The sequence below is a fragment of the Dicentrarchus labrax genome, unplaced genomic scaffold (assembly GCF_905237075.1).
Source record: "Dicentrarchus labrax unplaced genomic scaffold, dlabrax2021, whole genome shotgun sequence".
NCBI classification, from domain to species: domain Eukaryota; kingdom Metazoa; phylum Chordata; class Actinopteri; family Moronidae; genus Dicentrarchus; species Dicentrarchus labrax.
Genome location: NW_026136713.1, coordinates 221,753 through 240,686, shown reverse-complemented (window position 1 = coordinate 240,686; position 18,934 = coordinate 221,753). Strand labels below are relative to the sequence as shown.

Genomic DNA, 18,934 nt, shown 5'->3' with positions numbered 1-18,934 from the left:
TGGATTTTGAGGGGAATAGCTCCATAGAGCTCCATTCATTCTGCACTCATCCTGTGAGCGCCCTCATATGGAACCAGAGTGGAACTGCAACAGTTCAGAACCCGGAAGTTTACAGAGAGTGGAACTTCTCTCCTTATTAGACATTCTCTGGTATAACCTAACTAATATGTTAGCTAGCTAGTCCTGTTCAGTGCTTTCAAATGTACTAGCTAGCTATATTAGCAGTAGCTAGGTTACATTTTAGACTCAAAATATAGTAACTATAAAACAACCGGTCGCCAGTGCCACCACCTGTTGGCTGGCTGTCTGTCAGGTGACTGGAGTTCATTTGTTGCTAACTGACTCTTCCTGCCTGTACTCCCTGCCAGGGAATACTGGTGAGTACAACAGCGACCACTGCTGGTCACATGAGAGAATTAAATAAACATGAGTTCACACGTCAGTAGAAAAATAATTCAATTTTCATATACTACCTGACATACAATTAATGATCAATATTGGCATTGTGTTGATGAAGAAACATGTTAGCTTAGCTTAGCCTGTCCTCAATGTAAAAACTAACATTACTAAAACAGGTTACAAACAGTTAGTTACAGTAAAAACCCCAGTTACACAATATAGTTTAACTAACAAAGTAATCCCCTAGATCTTCACTGATTCCCCTTATTTTAAAAAAAATGTTGTTGATGCAATTGTCTGCCAGAAGGAAAACAACCAATCAGAGGCGAGAATGATGGTTGAGTCTCATTCCCAGTTCGTCAAATACCGACGCTGGTAATGAGCCTCAAGAATCAACTTTCTTTAATTCACCAACCCAAAGCTTCTCGGCACTGATTGGTTGTTTTTGTTCAGACCCGGTGGATTCTTGTCTATTGTTGAACTAGAACGAACCAGATTTTTTTCACAGATTATCTATTTCATGTACTACTGTCAGGATATAGTGAAAGTTTCAGCAAATGAGACAAAAAGTAATTTTTATAAAAGTTACCTACTGCAGCTTTAACAGCAGTTGCAAAGTACTATTACATATGTCGACTTCTCACAACTCTTAATCATGGCTACACATTGTATTTGAGTTTACATTCTGTGTATTAATAACCACACACACATCCACATCTTTCTTTGCATTTTAATAACCATGTATTTCAAAGACATTTGTTATTGTGCTGGTTCCTAAGCCTGGGGGGCGTCACTCTGCTCAGGACACAACTCTGCAGGAGAACAAGTAGAGGGATGACTATTAATGAAAGTCAAATGAATCCATCCATCCATATTTCCAACAGTGCTTATCATTGCTTTGAACTGCTGTCGCTCAGTAATCAGTTCACACAAACCTGCTTGTTCATAGATGAACGCTGGAGGCTGTAGGAAGCCCAGGCACTTGGCCTGTTCCCTGGATTTCTCCTGGTCTGCCTGTGGCAACACATCTGTCTTCTCTGGAAGAAAACAAAAAGTTCAAAGAAGAGTTAAAGGGATATCATCTGTATCTGTATGAAGTTCAGTCTGTTGCAGCAGTCATTTCTGGATGTTTCCCAGAAGTTGTTTATGAATCCGCCTGACATTCTGCTCCATTCAGGCTACCGTAGGTGAACAAACTGATATCACCATGTGTCTACCAGTTGGATTGTGGTATGCAGTCAGATAATTAATAATCTGTTTGATTTGGAGACACTGACACGTGCGCTTTCCGTCTACCACTCATCTAAACTGCACTGTAACAATGGTGTCTGAAGGGGTGTTTTGAATTAGAACAGTAATCTGGTTTTAAGAATTATATCTAACTTTGTTTTAGATATGACAGTTAATATTGAGCTTGATTGAACCAGTAACCAGTTCCAACAATGGTTTGCATAATATCCCAGCAGAGACCCCTTGCACAACAAGAAATTATTAATGTCAGATTAAGGTACAACTATTCTTAAATCCAGCCCCATTAGGGACCAGAATATGTAGTTTGAAGAAATTGTGTCTCATTGTAAGATATTTTTGCCAATTATTAATCTTAGATTAAGGTACAAATTCTTAGATTTAGCTCAATAAAGTGAGCAAAATACTTTATATAATAATATTTTTAAGAACTACATTTTTAATTAATTGTAAAAAGCAAAACTTGCTTCTTCTTCTTTTTTAGTTTTAAGCCATTACAGTATTTCAGTGGTTAGATTTTTATGCTAGTTTTAAGAATTCTAGCCAAGCAAAACTGTCTTACCCAGTGTTTCCTCTAGGATTTTTTTTTAGCAGTGGCGGCAGGCCCGTCCGACCCCCCCTGCCCCATTTCTGATACCATGGGGGCAGAAATTTAACAGCGGCGGGCCACCGCTCCAAAATCAACATAGAGGAAACACTGTTACCCCGATGGCAGATTGTTTACTGACTTACTGATTTACTGACAGAAATCAGGAAAACGTGCCAAAAAAGAAAAAGTAGATCATCAAGACTTAGGGTCCTTCTAAGTTAATACTTAATGTTACTTTAAAGCTGCACTATTGAAATATAATTTTGTGGTTTGATGTATCAGGGAATGACAAATGGAGCAGGTTAGAGGGTCTTTCAGTTTTAGATATTGTAAAAATCTGAACACACTGCTAGAGGAGGTCATTTGTCTAGTTCCTCTGGATTCAGTCATTTCCATTACTCATGCTTTCCATATTGATTTTCCAGAATGCAACAGCACTGAGGAGAACTCCTCTATCAGCTAGTTCCTTATTCTATTGCCCCTACACACTGGGTTATTGAGCTTTAGCACAGAGAAAGAAACAAATAAAGTGCGTCTTACTATAGAAAAGTAGATAAGTGCCCTCTTTTCCATCCCTTCTAACAGTGCTGTGGCGCATCATCAGACAGTCATCACAGGTCTTCAGGAAGTCAGCTTTGGATGTGGTATTATGAGCTGAGAGGAGAAGGAAACCAGAAAGGTGGAAATAAAATGTGTACTGCATGGAGACAGTTAGCAATTCTGCTACTAATTATTAGCATGGAAAAGGAGCCCAGCTGTGAAGTTTGTCCACCATTTTGGAAAATAGGTCACACCAGCATTTGACATCTTGAAATTTAACAGCTAATTCACAATTAATGGTTTCGCCTCGCAGGACAGACGTCAATCCATGCATGTTTTTCTCACCAAGTTCCTTTTTTATTAACTTAAATTCTGACCTTTCTTATAAGCTAGCTAGCTTATTAGCCATGTTGCACCTTTCACTTCTATTTAACCCCCTCTATCAGAGTAGTGACTGTTCTGAAAAAGAGCAAGACAGGAGTCAAAACTACGAATGCATCTTTTCAATAAAGTGTGTGAACTTATGAATTTATTAATTATTCTGTTAGCAGTCAAGCTAAGCTAATTAGCTTGCTAACAACTGTTACCAGGGGGTAAACAGAAGAGACAGAGAAGCTCACTAGCTACAGTAGTTAAACCAGCCCTGTGAGTGGCACTATGTCATAAACTACTAGAACCAGTGTGACCAAGCCTTAGGGGTTACTAAACACCTCTCTATGATTCAAAGGAACCTAAAATCCTTGTTTGGAGTATACAGAGGCCTTAGAAAGCCTCACTTAAAGCTGGTCTAAAGAAAGGCTTTAAACTTTTGTTCTTCACACACTAGTTTGAGTTGAAACGCATTCTGCCTCTGTCTGCCATGGATAACTCTGGCAACACTATAATCTTTGGTCCATTTAAAGAATAAAATATTCAAATATGCACATTTTGTGACTTACTTGATATTGATATTACTTACTGGTAGATGTGAATTGGATTGTGTTTCCCACTACAGTGAAATTGATTGAATAACGGGTGCACCTTTCATCCCTGGGAATGCAAAGGAAATACAAAATGTAGCACAATTTCTGCGTTCACATTGAGGTTAAGGTGGTTGTTATGAGACTGTATTAGGCAGTTGATAGCAATAAACGTTCTTGCCTTTTAAAAAATGGTGCTGGTGATGGAGTCAATTTGTGTTTTGTCAACAGGTTCTCATCCCAGGTCATCAAATACCAACGCTGCTTTGTCACACCCCTTGGCGTCTCGTACAGATGCACAAGGGAAGCTTGAGCATCAGTAGGAGACACCTTTTAACGTGTGGGTAACATGGTGAAACGTCACAGTGGAACAGAGTGTTTCTGCAGGGCTGGGCCACAATGATTACTGTACAAAGACACACTGTTAGCAGTGATTCTGGTGAAACTGCATCATATTTTATGGAGAAAATATTGTCTGGCTTTCTCTCCAATGTCCTCTGGCTGCTCTGCCTTTTTCATAAATTTGTATCAGATTTTATCCCCCTTTATCCCAATTTGGTAGCCAATTACACCCAACCTATTCCCTAACCCAACCCCTAACCCCTAACCCCAACCCCTAACCCCTAACCCCTAACCCCAACCCCTAACCCCAACCCCTAACCCTAACCCAAGGTAGGAACACAAGACTCATTTTGAAAATGTCCTAGAAATGTGGGACCATTGGGCTGCGGGAACATAGGGCTGACCCGGTGAAGACAACCTACGAGACAGACAGAGGACAGTGTGAAGACAGCTGTACTGAAGTGATTTATGGACTTTCCAGATGGACTTGCTTGGAGTTGCTAAAAGTCACCTACAGTAATGTTAGATGCTGTTAGCTAGTTCGCTCATGCAGCTCACCTCAGCTGACTTAGCCCCGGGATGCCAGGAGCCAAACCCCGCAAATGGGTTGGTTTTCTGCATTGCAACATAATACTGGAACAAGACGATCCATGGGCTGAATTTGTTTGACATTGCAATTTTGTCCAACCACTGAAAATCTGACCAATCGTTGTAGTTTCTGGCAAGTTTCACCAATAACAACAGTCAAACTGCAACACGTTGAGCCATACATCACCAAACTAGAGACTTTATTCTCACGGGAACAAATATTATGCAAATATAGTAAATATGTTTTGAATAAGCCTGAACATTTATTCATATGAACATTCTGCAGATTATCATTTACCAGCACTTACGCCACAATGGCCTGTTTGAAAAGGACTGTCTGGTTGTCCTCTGAAGGGATAAATTCAGACCGGGAGCTGTTGGTGCTTTTCAGTTTCAGGCTGTAGTAGTCAGGGCTGCTCAAAACGTAGGCCTCATGCAGGATCCACTTCCCAAAGATCTAAGAAGAAGAAACACGCACTTTACTCCTCTGCTGTTGGAAGATGATTGTACTCTGGCCTCTGCTGCACCAGGCTACATTTAAGGACATCATGGTGCTAAATGCTAACCTTCAGTCCCTACAGAGTGTAATAAGTCACAGGTAGCCCTGTTTGTTTACATCTACTTCATGAGAGACAATCCTGCTTCCCATGGAAAATCTGTGGCTGTACTTTGCACTTCAGTATCAGTAATGGGAAAGTTAACCACAAGTACAAACTGCATTTCCTTGCTTCTTGTGCTGGCTTTGCAACTTACATGTGCACCCACAACCCTCTTCAGAGACACAATGAGAGGCACAATCACAACACTAATCAGCAATGAAGCTACCAGAAAACACGTGAAAGAAAATGTGTTCAGCTTTTTGTTACTTCACTGTGCTGAATGTGCAGAATTTGTCTAGGAGGCTGTTTTCTCATTCATCTGTTGAAGGGCGTTTCTCTGTTACAGCAAGGATTCATTTCATGTCACCGTCAAAACACTTCAGTCACACTAGCTGGACTGTACACCTCATGCAGGCATATTTAAAACAACTCACTACCAGTTAGTTCAGGAAAATACGTTTTTAATATTTTGAAATACTGATCCTGAATGTAGCAGGAAGTGGCTCCGTGATCACAAAAAGGTTAAAACAAGAAAGTTATTCTGGACCTGTTAATATGAAATATACACATGAAAGCAGCGTACCATGGGCAGCTCCTCAGCAGAGAGGGTTTTGTTCAGAAGGACACACTCCTCAGGAGTTGGAGCGGCTGCAGTCAGGCTCAGCAGCAGAGCCGCAGCAAACATCTTGGACAGGAAGTACATGGTGGGAGCCTGAAGACGGATCAGCACCCTGAGAACCAACTGTCTTGTGAGCTGGAGAACGGCAGGATCACTGTCTGATGTAGTTGATCAGATTGCCCCGCAGTTATATGCCACTGTGTGTGTGTGTGTGTGTGTGTGTGTGTGTGTGTGTGTGTGTGTGTGTGTCTGTCTCTCAAGGTTAGATCAATAACTGTCGCAAACCTTAAAGGTGGGGCAAGTGATTCTAGGTAATGTGATTCTAATCCAGCACACTTTCTATCAAATTCAGGCAGGACTGAGCACACAACACTAACTTGTTATTCAAGCCAGGATTTGTGTGTCAGGTAAAGTTCAGCTTACTTTCTAGTTTGCCGAGATATGCTGTTGGTGTGATGTTAGCTATAAGAACTGTGAGCTGCTCTCTGGAGCTGGTGTGCTGGCTCTGGGAAACCGTCTCATCTCTCTCTGCATGTTAGCTGTGCAGTTTTCTAACCCATGACCTTGCTAATGTTAGTTACATTGCTTGCAGTGTCATTATTCGCTCTATATCATGGTATTTGTGTTTTTGTCAGGGTATTGGATTCCTCCAGAAGTGCTTAAGTTGCACTTAGACTACAGGAGTTTTGAAGCTGCAGTAGGTCATTTGTATAAAAATAACTTTTTGTCATATTTGCTGAAACGTTCACTACATGCCGACAGTAGTACAAGAGACAGATAAAAAAGTTACCTACTGCAGCTTTAAAATCCTGTCTGATCTTGAAATCCCGTTCCATCCCCCACATGAGGAGAAAGATTTTCTTCTGTCTGATCTCAAGGATAAAATAACGGTGCATCACACACTACCGGATATTATCAAGGTTATCGTGCTAAAGGAATCAATGCACCACCTCACAATTTCTCATGTGGAAGCAGATGTACACAAAATGGAGAGTAACGTAGTGGAACAACTTGCTTAGTAACGTTATGTGGTCAACACAGGTTGTCTATTCTTCAGTGAGAACTGGAGGTGAGATTTTGGTCAGTTTTAATATCTGTCAACAGTAGTATGCTATATGGCAGCCTCAAAAAGTTTACTGCTGCTTGGCAACCCTGAACTCTGATTCAATCAAACATGATTAAAAATGATCAATTAACAATTGTATAGTACCAGAAAGATAACGGGTTCAGTCAGACCTTTCTCCAGCACCGACACAGCGCTAAAAGGATATACAGAGGTCTGGCTATGTGAGACTAATAATGGTCAGTCATCGACTTCTACCTCTGATAGATAGGCTATCAATGAATCAGTTTTCCATTATAGTAGAACTGACCAACACTAAATTGTCTGTCGATGTAACAACCTCAACATTTTTAAATTCTAATGAGTAACTTTGGTTATGAGAAAAAATTCAAAGACTAAAAGTATTGATATTAGCTTTCTAAAGTGGTTAGTCTATCTCATGTCATGAATGTCTGAATCTGCATTCTCACAAACATTCTTTTACTTTACTTTGTCACCGTTTATGTCCTTCCTCATATACATCCCTCCTTTCTTTTCTTGTTTCCTGTCTTCCTGTCCTGCTTCAGCTCATCTGAAAGAGGGACAATCCACAAAACTGGACACAAAGGGGTTTACCTGATAGTGAAATTACTCTCCTACACTATGAATATTTTCACATTGGATACTTTAAATGTATATACTATATATTTACTTAAAAAACATGTTTACTTAGTAAGTGTTCATTTATATATATCTATATATACCATATATTTTTTAGATATTCCTACTATTCTGGATATTCAGAGGCCCATTGATGCCAACTATTGAATCTTAGATTCAACTGGCTTGTTTGACTTGTGAAAGTCATTGACTGCTGGAGCAGTTCTGGGAAACCAGACAGGACCAGCAGTGCCATGTCACTGTTCTGTCACTGTGGTCATTGTCCTTATTGCAAGGTTGTATGTAAAGTTGGGAAAAGTTACCAAAAAAAATTATTCATTGATTTAATTAAGCAGAAACATTGCAAAAGAATACTTTTTGTATTTGTACAAAATCAACAATTTGAAGACCCCATTTTGGACACATTTGTCTTTATTGTCTTACACTGCAACGGTTACTAAACTAATAAAAGAAAAGTGAAATCAACCATTAATATTTTAACCAATAATGAAAATAAAATTTGCAGCCCTCTGTTTGTTCTGTCATGAAGAGTCTTCTTTCCTACATGGGACACAGCTCTGTAAAGACAAAAGGGTTATTATAGGTCAGTTTATTTTTAATAAATCACTCTGAAAATCTGTCAAATTAGGTCTCTGCTGCAGCAAATGGAAATAGCAATAGCACAATTTTTTATTTTAATTTAATGTGAGTTTTTCTTTGAAAGCTGGCGTATATCTGAATGACTGGTAAGAGCTCCTTCTGCGCCCAAGGACGTCCCACTCTTTCTACAAACCCCCCACGATTTTGGGTAATTCACATATTTGCTTTACTGCATAGAGTTAGATGAGAAGACTGATAGGACCCTTGTCTGTCAGCTAAGTCTGGAGATAGAGCCAGCATAAAGACCGAAAGAAGGGGGGAAACAGCTAGCTTGTTTTTTAAATCTGCCTTCCAGCAGCACATCTAAAGCCTTAAGTGAAGCCAAATGTAAAAATGACAAGTTGTTGTATAAAGAGAACTATGTATGATGTTCCAAGATGGCACCCCATTTGCTCCAGTGTAAGTTGCTTAATGGGTGCAATCATCATGGATTTACTTACCTTAAGGAAACTTAAATAGGATGATTCTCCAGCAACTTCTGGAGTTATAAGGAGCTTTTCTCTGTGATTCCTTAGTGGATTTGGGGGTTTTTACTCACAATGGACAATACGCGTTGAATCTAAAACTGTGTTCAGATTTGAGTTAAACAGCCTAAATCAGCTACTTGCGACCTTCTCACCTTTGCTGGTGTCGTAGTGAAACTTTGCCGGCAGGGGAAACTTGAGGCATGCAGCTTGTTTCCTGAAGGTCTCCAAGTCAGAGGCTGTCAGTGTCGTGTTCTTCCCTGCAGAGATCAGTAGCACTTTCACTTTCACAGAGAAGCTTTTATTTTATTTTTATTTTTTAAAGTATTATTTTTTGGCCTTTATTTGATAGAGACACAGCTGGAGATAGACAGGAAGGGGGGGCAGAGAGAGAGGGGCTGACATGCAGCAAAGGGCCGCAGGTCGGATTCAAACCCAGGCCGCTGTGTATATGGGTCGCCAGCTCTACCGACTGAGCTAACCAGGCGCCCACAGAGAAGCTTTTATGATGCTAATCTTTTGTCGTTAGGCCATCATTAATGTTATTCATAAGAGCTGTACTTTTTCCTACTATGACAAGTCAAAATGTCTGCTGGAAAAAAGACATATCGAAAGCTGCCAGAGTGCCATTAGTTGGTGACCTGCTCTTTTAAACCTCATACATACCAAATAAGTACAATGCTTGGAAGTCATTCTCTTTTGTGTAGGTGTACATGATCAAACAGTCAAGGCAGGTCTGCAGGAACCTGTGGTAGGTATGGGCGACTGCAACTGGACAACACAACACACAGATTCAAGACAATATTCTTCAAACACTGAATATGTTCAAAGACTGTGTTGTAACAAACATTGTCAAGCCTGTAACACTTTGACACCATTTTCCATATTGCTATTCATTAGTTGGTTTTACATGTTATTGTGTGAGTACTGGTGCATGTCTGTCACAGTGTTTCCTCAATGAGACAACTTACAGTGCAACTCCAAGACTTTGTCATCGACGATGGGCACATTGTGAGAACCTCTGAGGCATTGTCTTTGCCTAAAATAAGATAAAATGAGAGACTTGAGTGAGCCTGTGGGAAAACTTGGGTTTTTTCAGCACCAAAAGAACAATCGAGACTCAGACCAAATTGGGCTCTGCAGCGAAAACGCCAGTCCTCCCATCCATTTGAGTAGGGGGAAGTGTGTTTAGGCCCTGGTGGTGGGGGCTTCCTGCGGTGAAAAAGCTGAAACAGAAGCAACCTTTGGAGAAACGCAACCCAATGTCCTGCTGCTGTGGCAAATCCGGTGATCAGACCGATCAAACTGCTCCACAGTCAGCCTGAAATATCACTGAAATCGGTGCTTTCCAGGCGGACTCCATGGACCAAACTATGACTCTCTCCCAGATGTGTCCTCGCTAGGTTTATTTTGCATACCAAGCTTCGGCGTCTGTGCCTGAATTGTGAACAGACGGTGGCGCTAAAGGAAATGTCAGGGGATTACCAGAGTCATTAGAATTCATCCTCTGGGGATCTTGTGCCTTTTTCCCTTTTTGTTCTTCACGCGAGACAGAGTGGCAGGGGTGTGGCCATTAGATGGGCTACACCTGGTTCATCCCTGATTACTAGGCTTTATAAGAGGTTGATCAGTTTGTTGTCCTCTCCCCTTCCAGCCAGCAGGTCCTGGGTCTGTAGCTGTCTTTGTTTGATTAATCATTTACCTTCTCCCACATCCACACACTCACTTACGTCACTACTGATAACACTGATGTACACATATATCTTGTATACTTTGTTAGTGTGAATATTGAACAATTACATTTATTTTTGGTTTAAACACTTTACTTGTCTGTGTGGTCTCCCTTGTGTTGCATGAACTGAGAGCAGGTTCATGACACTATGTATGAGGCAGATATTGAAACAAAATATTACAGGAAATGCAATTTAAAAAAAAAGAGAATAAACGTAAGTATTCTTACTCATTTTTGTAGTATTGTCATAGTATTTTACGTTTTTAAGGTCCAGTGTGTAACATTTAGGAGGATCTATTGACCAAAATGTAATATGATATTCATTGGTACAACAGTGCGCTAGAGAAAAAAGTCTGCCGATCAGAATCAGTAGGATTCATCCTCTGCGAACCATGAATGTCTGTTTCATGTCAGTCCATTTGATAAGATGAGATGTTTCAATGGTGGATCAACCAATAATCAATAAATATGAACAAGTTGAAGTTTATGACACACTGGATTGACATTAGAGCCATTCTTCCTCATCAACCACAGAAACAGAAATGTGAAAAGCGTATTTACTATAATATTCTCAAGTGCAGGATATTTGTTTCCTAGATGTCTTGTATACCTGTCCTACAGATTAACTCTAAAGCAGAAAAAAATCACTGATATGAGGAAATAAAGAAAAAAAAAGACTACTTACATTGTTGCCTGATGCTGCTGGGGTACCAGCTGGCTGGCCTGATCTAACACCAAGGTCTGGTTGTCTGCTGTTGTGTTCAACATCATCCACATACTTTCAGTATTTTTAAAGACGCTGTCAAAAATCTCATTATTGGAACACCCCTCGATAAAGATCCACTTCCCCAAGATCTGTTCAGAGTACAAAACTATAGGGATCAGCTTACACTGGGTTTCACACCGATATTAGTCACATTAATTCAGGATTATTTCTAAATTAACTTTACATTTTGGTGAATTTACTGTTGATGGAAGTATTGTTCTGATCTATACAGAATGAGGGAGACTGAGTCTGGATACCTGATGGAGGTCATTCGCTGTCAGAAGCTGGGTCAGCTGGCTGCAGTCGTCTGTTGTGGGTGCTGCCGCGCTGAAGGACAGCAGAGAGACGAGGACGGGGGCCCAGTGTAGCACAAACATGGTCGACAGCAGTAGGGTAACACGTCAAGGCTACCCTTCAGGATTGAAGCGTCTGAGATTTATATGCGGGCGGCTTGCAGCACTTGCTATAGATCGATGCAGCTATGGTGTGGGGGTGTACTTTGCACTGGGGCGAATTTCAGTACTGGATTTAACAATTTGGGAAATTTTGAACTGTGCAATCATCACTCATGGTACAAGGTCTGGTTTTTTGTCATTCTATAACCAGGGTTGTATGACTAAATGCAATAACAGTCACAAAAACTTCACATGGGTCCAGGGAAAAACAAACAACAGTCTGATTAATCATTTATGTAACTGATTCATTATTAGCGTCTCAATTCAATTCAATTCAATTCAATTTTATTTGTATAGCGCCAATTCATAACAGAAGTTATCTCAGGACACTTTTCAAATAGAGCAGGTCTAGACCGAACTCTTTAACATTAATTACAGAGACCCAACAGTATCACCATGAGCAAGCACTTGGTGACAAGGGCAAGGAAAAACTGCCTGTTAAAAGGCAGAAACCTAGGACAGATCCTCCGGCTCTAGGTGGGTGGTCGTCTGTCTCGACCAGTTGGGGTGAGAGAGAGAGAGAGAGAGAGAGAGAGAGAGAGAGAGAGAGGAGGCAGAGAGAGAGAGAGCGAGAGACAGACAGACAGACAGGTGCACAGCAACAACAGTATTGGCAATGGCAGTCAAGCAGGACCATGGCAGGAGGCTCCACCAGGATCCATGAGAACCTGCGAGACGAGAAAGCACAAGAACTCTGGGGAAGAAGTGGAGTTAGTAACATGCATTAATGGGACATGAATGAGTGCAGAAAGAGAGAGGAAGAGAGTAGCTCAGTGCACCATGGGAAATCCCCCGATAGTCTAGGCCTATAGCCTATAGTCTCGTAGTCCAGATTGCCCATGTTTTGTCCTCCTGTGAGGGAGCTACGTAACATCAGGTTTTAAATGATGTAGTGGAAGATGGCAAACAGTACTTTAACTTTGGATGGAAATGTCATCTACCTTTACCGATGCCAATATTCTCTGCCGGTCTCACCTAAACTTAATGTCTTGCTCTGATCCACTGAAATGAAATCTGGTTCTACCATTTGCTTGAATCCGTGTGAATGCAGGATAAGGGAAGAAGCTGCTCTGTGGTCTGGTGGTAGTATACACTGTAAAATGAGGTAAGTTAATTTGACTCAAAAAAAATTTGATACGGATTTCATTAAAAAATTTAAGTAAAACTAAATCAATTTTGTTAGTTAAAAATCAAGTATCTTAAATTAAGTTTAGTCATTTTAATTGATACTGACTTATTTTGGTAATTTTCATTTGTACTGTAAGAACAAAATGCTCAAAAAATGACTTAAAGCTCCAGTAGGTAACATTTTTAAAAATAACCTTTTGTCATATTTGCTGGAACTTTCACTATATCCTGTACAAGAGAAAGATAATCTGCAAAATCAGGTTCCTCTGGCTCCTCCTAGTGCTAATGGCATTTGCAAGAATCTACGGGTACTGGACGATAACCATCATCCGAGAAAGATATAAAGAGGATTTTGGTTTTAGGCTTGAAGATAGTTGACTGTTTACTCTCATTTCCAGGTTCCCAAAAAATGAGACTGAACAGTCAACTATCGGTCTTGGCTCTGATTGGTTGTTTTTGGGCAGGTCCGGTGGATTCTTGCAAATACTATTAGGAGCATTAGAATGAGCCAGAGGAACCTGTTTTTCACATATTATCTGTCTTTAGTACTACTGTCAGGATGTAGTGAAGGTTTCAGCAAATATGACAAGGAAAATGTAAGAAAAATTACCTACTGCAGCTTTAATCAGGAATGTGTCTGTAGGTTACAACATTAAGTACAGATAAAAATGATACTTTGAACCAACCTAAAAAAATTACTGTAATTTGTTACAGCTAATTTTATTTTTGTCAAAGTATATTTATGACTTGACTGAAACTGAAAAGTTTAATTTTGTTTAAATCAAAATAATCCTTCAGTCCAAGAAAAAAAATTACATTCACTGAAAGTAAAAATATTGTTTATTCTAGAGACCATAAATAATTTTTTTTTATTCAGTAAAACTTACATTTGTACGTTGGAAAAACCTACTTTTTTCATATAATCCAAGTATAACTTTTACATTGAACTAAAGTAATTAAAATGCTGTAATTTGTTACAGGCAATTTTATTACTTTTACTCAATTTAAATGTTTTTAAGTTATACCATATCAATACATTTTCTTTGGTCACAATACTAAACTTAATGTACGTCAATATAATAAAATGTTTTGCTTCAATACAACTTAACTTTTACCATGAACAAAAGCTACATTTGCTTTAATATAAAGAATTATCAGTAAATGCTTCATTTAGTTGACTTACTATGAATTAAGAATATTTTCATCAAAAGACCTTGATATTTATTGTGAGGTCATTGTCTTTGTTTAACAAAAAAATACAAAAAAATCAATAAAACCCTAAATTTTGCTGGCTGTTAGGCTAGCCGGTATGTACTTCACACATTACAGCACATTTAAGAAAAAACACAAAAATAAATTAAAGAAAATCATGGTCTTTTCAATACTTTATTTTAAATCTTATGTAACCTTTCTGTAACATTAACAACATTAATGTTAAACTTTTTTGTACGCCTCTCCATTAAAACTTGAGATATGTAATATAATAACCATTAAGTCTAACAGTCTTAAAACTTACCATCCTTGGGACAAAATGATCAAGATGTATGAATGTCACATTATTTTGAACCATTACAAATGCAATATCAACATTTCCGTATCTATGACCACATTAATGTGGTATGATAAGCTTAAAGTGGTATAAAATAGCAAAAAAAAAAAAAACATTACCATTCTTATTGCTGCAATTATGAACTTTGCATTATTCAAACTTCAGTGTTGATATCAGTGCCAAAATATTTATATCACAGAAACTGTTCCGTGAACACAGAAAATCTGAATTGAAGGCCAGTTTTTAATTAAATCTGTTTCTCTTATTAACATTTAACAGTGGCCCCTTCCTCTATCATAGAATATATTTGAATACAAGCAATAACACAAAATAAAACACATCCGGTATCCAATATCTCTTTGGTGAATCCAATATTTAGAGCTTGACACTCAGACTGCACACTCTGCGTGTCATTTTCTTGGGTTCTATCTCCATGAATAGTTTCTGCAATGCATCAAAGGTGTATTTGAGCTCACTTGGATAGCTCAAGTTAAGAGCATAGATGAGGCCGAACAACATGGCACAGGCATGTAGGACTGATGGCAACTCACTGACAACCTGCACACCTTCAATAACAAACCCAATGTCATGTGGTGGCTGGAGAGGATCCTCCTCTTCCTTGATGACATACATGGCCATTGTACATCTCTCAAGCTCCGTTTCAGCTTCCTCCTTCTGAACAACCTGATAAAAGAAAGAGACAAGACATTTATTACTAAGTTATTTTGATGAAATCCGCGTCTGGTGTGCCTTTATGTGCACAAAAGATTCTAAACTAAAAACAAGACAAATTGGAGGTCTAGTGATAAGAAAATGTAAGGACTTGCAGAAGTCCAGGAGATACTAAATGTTGACTCTTCAAAATATTTTTCTCATAGCAACTTGACTAGACTTTATCTAGTAAAACACTGGTACAAGTATTATATTACACCTATCTTCAAAGATTAAACCAAGATTAAAAGATATGCCTTGTGTACTACAAATTTTGGATAAGATTGCCATTTTAATGACCAGTCTTACACACTGCTCCATCTGTACTGCTGCTGCTCTGAATTACACATATTTCAGGATGCAATTAAGATACAATATACAGTGTTCTACAAGATATAACTTACAAAATATGCACAAGTATTTTGATAGGATCTGAGACCATGTTTATGAGCTTAAAAGTTAAAAAAATATGCAATGTTTCATCTTGTCTAAAAGTTATTAAAGCAAAACTACTTACCTGATACTCCTTGATGAGTTTGTCCACATCTTCTCCAAGGTAAACAATGAGGCGTTTTAGCAGACACTCCCTTTTTTGATTCACCACGATGCTCTAGGTGCACAAACACACCCATAATGCATTACTCTCCAGTCCAATTTTGCAACTTCCACTTATGCAAACAATACACCATTCCCACACTCATGTGCTCAAACAGTTAAAAGGCCTACTCTAACTCCACAATCAAACTTGTTGACAAGTACATACCTGATCAAGAAGATTCAGTATACTCAGGGTCTTCTCTCTAACAACTCTATCAGCTTGTCCAAGGAAGCCAGGAATCGCGGTTGAAGTGGAACAGTTGTAATTCTCATAAATTCAGCATTGATCTAAAAAAAAAAGAAAAAAGAAAAAGAATAATAATAGCAAAAGTGAACGTAAATACATTTAAACTGTGTGGTGTTTGAGATCTTGGGTATGACATCAGGTGCCAAAACATGCTTTTTGGCTAAATTTTTAGGATAATAAATTACTTTACAGATCATCACTGACTGACTGCAATAAAAAAAAGTAACTTGCCTCATCCGTTGTGAACAATGCAGGCCATCTCTCTTTCAACTCTTCCACTTCTGATTCCTTTGCCACAATGTCCTGTCTTTGCAGTGAAAAAGTCTTGTCCATTTTGGCCTTTATCACAGCACGATTGTCTCGCTTCTTCACTTCAGTTAAAAGTGACAGTCTCTCATTTTCCAATTTGTCTGGGGTCTCTCCAGTTGGAATGTCAGGTATGTGGTTGGCCTTTCCTCTCTTCGGTCTCTTGACATTTTTTGCTGGGAGTCCATCCTCTGGAGCTTTAGACTTAAGTGAATTTGCAAGTATTTCAGAACACCCAAGGCCCTTCAGCTGAGTTTGGTAGTTACCCATTTTTGTCTTTAGCTGCTGCTTCCACCCGTAGCATCCATTGTATGAGCCAGGTTCAGAGAGGCAGGGGTGTGTCTGGATTAGTGCTTCAGCAACGTCACTAAAGTCAGCATCTATTGGGTAGGCTTTGAACTTGAATATCTCTTCTGCTAACTTTTCCAAAATATCTGACTTTGTTTTCCAACTCAGTGTTAACCTTGTGTTGTTTGACCTAAACACAGCATTTCCCTTTTCTAGCTGTAGTTCAGTGTGACAGGAGAATGTTGGTACCGGAAATGCACGTGGCCACATCTGAGTTCTTGTAGAGACACAACTGGAGGGTGATGACAGGAGCTCAGTGTCATCTGATTGAGTAGACACTATATCATTACAGAAAGAGAGAGTAATTACTTGGCCATCATCAGGTATTGGGATGACCTTGACAGTTGCCAAATCCTCAAGCTCTGCAGTGGATGTCAAGTTCACAAGTGCATCTCCAAAGTCTCTGTCTTGGTACTGCAGTCTTAAATTTCCATTTAGCCCAGACACTTTCCTGATTTCACCCATAAGCTGCTCCATTGACTCTGGAATTCCAACAGGCAGAATAAGCTTCCAGGTGTCATCAGGGTTCAGAATAACCCGCAACTTGGCTGGCCTTTTGCCTGCCATGTCTTCCCCATCCAAAAGGATCTAGTCAAAACAAGAAAAGAAACGGCAGTATTAGTTGTAGTACAAAATTGTTAGTTACAATATAACTTACAATAAATTAATATTCACAAATTAATTGATAAACTATTCTGATTTCTGGGGAAGAAGAAGAAATTAAAGTCAATACTAAATTTAGGAAATTCTTAATATTTGTTCAAATCAAACTGCAAAGGCCCTATGCTATCTTAGCAGTCTAATTTTTACATAGAAAAAGGACAGCAAATGTATTTTTCATTATTGATATGCCTAGCAGGAATTAAAATGGCAACAAATAGCTTTTGTACACTATACATGAAGGCCTTTGACGATTGATTTCACATGATTTTTCATTTACTTTTGTGGTATTATTATCATATTATCATTTTGCAGGGTTAACAGTTCTGAAATTTACTGAAATATTCTCTTGAAAAACAGATCCAAATAACAATTATTATTTGATACTATAACTTATTATACTGTTTAATAGGGCATTTAACAAAATCTCTGATGCCCACTACATTTCACATCTGTGGCCATTTTGAAGCTATTCACTATTGTTAGTCATTCCTATTTAAACATGTATGCAAAAAATGTTCACCGTTGTTCACTTTGGGATTCACCAGATCAGCAATAAGGCCACAATCGTGAAATCTCCAGGAAACGTCAAACCTGTAAACACAAAGGAAAAGCTGAGATTTCACATTTTGGTTTTTTGTTGGGGCAGTTAGCACTATCCACACTACAAGCTGTAAATCATTAATTAGATCTTAATCATACTGGTAATATTGTACTATACTGCATTATAAACTGACAGATGAAACAATGGAATATGACATCTTCCTCTTCAATCACAATTCTTTGTCTATAATGTAATGTATTTAATTAATTACATACTGTACTATTAATCACACCCTCTATTGCTTATTCACTGTTTGGAGTGTGTCGGATTATAATAAAGGAGTGCATGTCTGAAATGGCTTTAAACTGAATGTTTACATGCAGTAAACAAACGGTGACTACACATATCGGCAATGGTGGAGAGACACAGCAGGCGAACCAGCGCCAACCTTGTCAAATTAAGTTTTAATAAATGTTGTTGTTTTTGCGGTTGTTTATGCCACTTACAGTCGGGAGCATTTCCGTTGTCACTTCTTTAAACTGTGTCCACGCTGTGCTCTGCAGCCAGCCCAGCCCTCAGGAAAAGGAACGCCCCCTCTTCAGCCGCCTGAATTACTTTTTGAGTTGAACTGACCCAATGGACGGCTCTAATCACACACGGGCTCAATCGGACATTACATGCACCCCGTTCCAACTGATTCGGACATTTATTTGCCTTCTCATATACAGATACCTCGAATGTCTAGACTAGTTAACGCTTGCAAGAAAGAAAATGAAAAGTTGATGGTTTCGGTAAATGCGGTACAAAGTTGATGGTTGCGGTTGGTTGCTAAAGCATATTCACTAAATAAAACTAAATTAATAAAAATAATATTTCCGTTACATCAAAGTAAAACAATATTAACAACGAACTTGACTTTACATTTCACCAACAGGTGCATTGCGATAGCCTGGTTTAGCTAGCTTTAGGAAACACGTGCAATGTAGCTTAGTTTACCACTAATCATAAATGTGAATAAAAACATTTGTTCTCGTTAAAACAACACAGTTTTCGAAAACTCACCCTATCATAAAGAGATTTCCTCCTCCTGGGCCACGGAGTGACGGAGTCTTCACATTCAAAGTAAAGTAATGGCGGACGGTAAAAACGCTGGCTGGCGTGAGCAGGGAGATATCACATAGC

At 39.0% G+C, this 18,934-nt stretch overlaps 2 protein-coding genes and 1 long non-coding RNA gene across 3 annotated transcripts; all 3 read right to left on the bottom strand.

Annotated features, from left to right (window-relative positions):
* Positions 1–1,115: 1,115 nt before the first annotated feature.
* LOC127375051 (saxitoxin and tetrodotoxin-binding protein 1-like) lies at positions 1,116–6,060 on the bottom strand. The gene is made up of 6 exons (XM_051420857.1): positions 5,848–6,060; positions 4,974–5,122; positions 3,735–3,805; positions 2,777–2,890; positions 1,335–1,436; positions 1,116–1,211 (listed from the first exon to the last, which is right to left on the bottom strand). Exons 1-6 carry the CDS (start codon positions 5,965–5,967, stop codon positions 1,174–1,176), a joined length of 594 nt encoding a protein of 197 aa, XP_051276817.1. The 5' UTR covers positions 5,968–6,060; the 3' UTR covers positions 1,116–1,173.
* A 1,939-nt stretch (positions 6,061–7,999) lies between these two features.
* LOC127375052 (uncharacterized) lies at positions 8,000–11,640 on the bottom strand. The gene is made up of 6 exons (XM_051420858.1): positions 11,465–11,640; positions 11,127–11,296; positions 9,681–9,748; positions 9,376–9,480; positions 8,865–8,969; positions 8,000–8,163 (listed from the first exon to the last, which is right to left on the bottom strand). The coding sequence occupies exons 1-6, from the start codon at positions 11,582–11,584 to the stop codon at positions 8,147–8,149; spliced, it is 585 nt and encodes a 194-aa protein (XP_051276818.1). The 5' UTR covers positions 11,585–11,640; the 3' UTR covers positions 8,000–8,146.
* A 2,522-nt stretch (positions 11,641–14,162) lies between these two features.
* Positions 14,163–15,912, bottom strand: LOC127375056 (uncharacterized). The gene is made up of 3 exons (XR_007887306.1): positions 15,814–15,912; positions 15,568–15,660; positions 14,163–15,023 (listed from the first exon to the last, which is right to left on the bottom strand). It is a non-coding gene; the product is annotated as an uncharacterized LOC127375056 (long non-coding RNA).
* Positions 15,913–18,934: the final 3,022 nt, after the last annotated feature.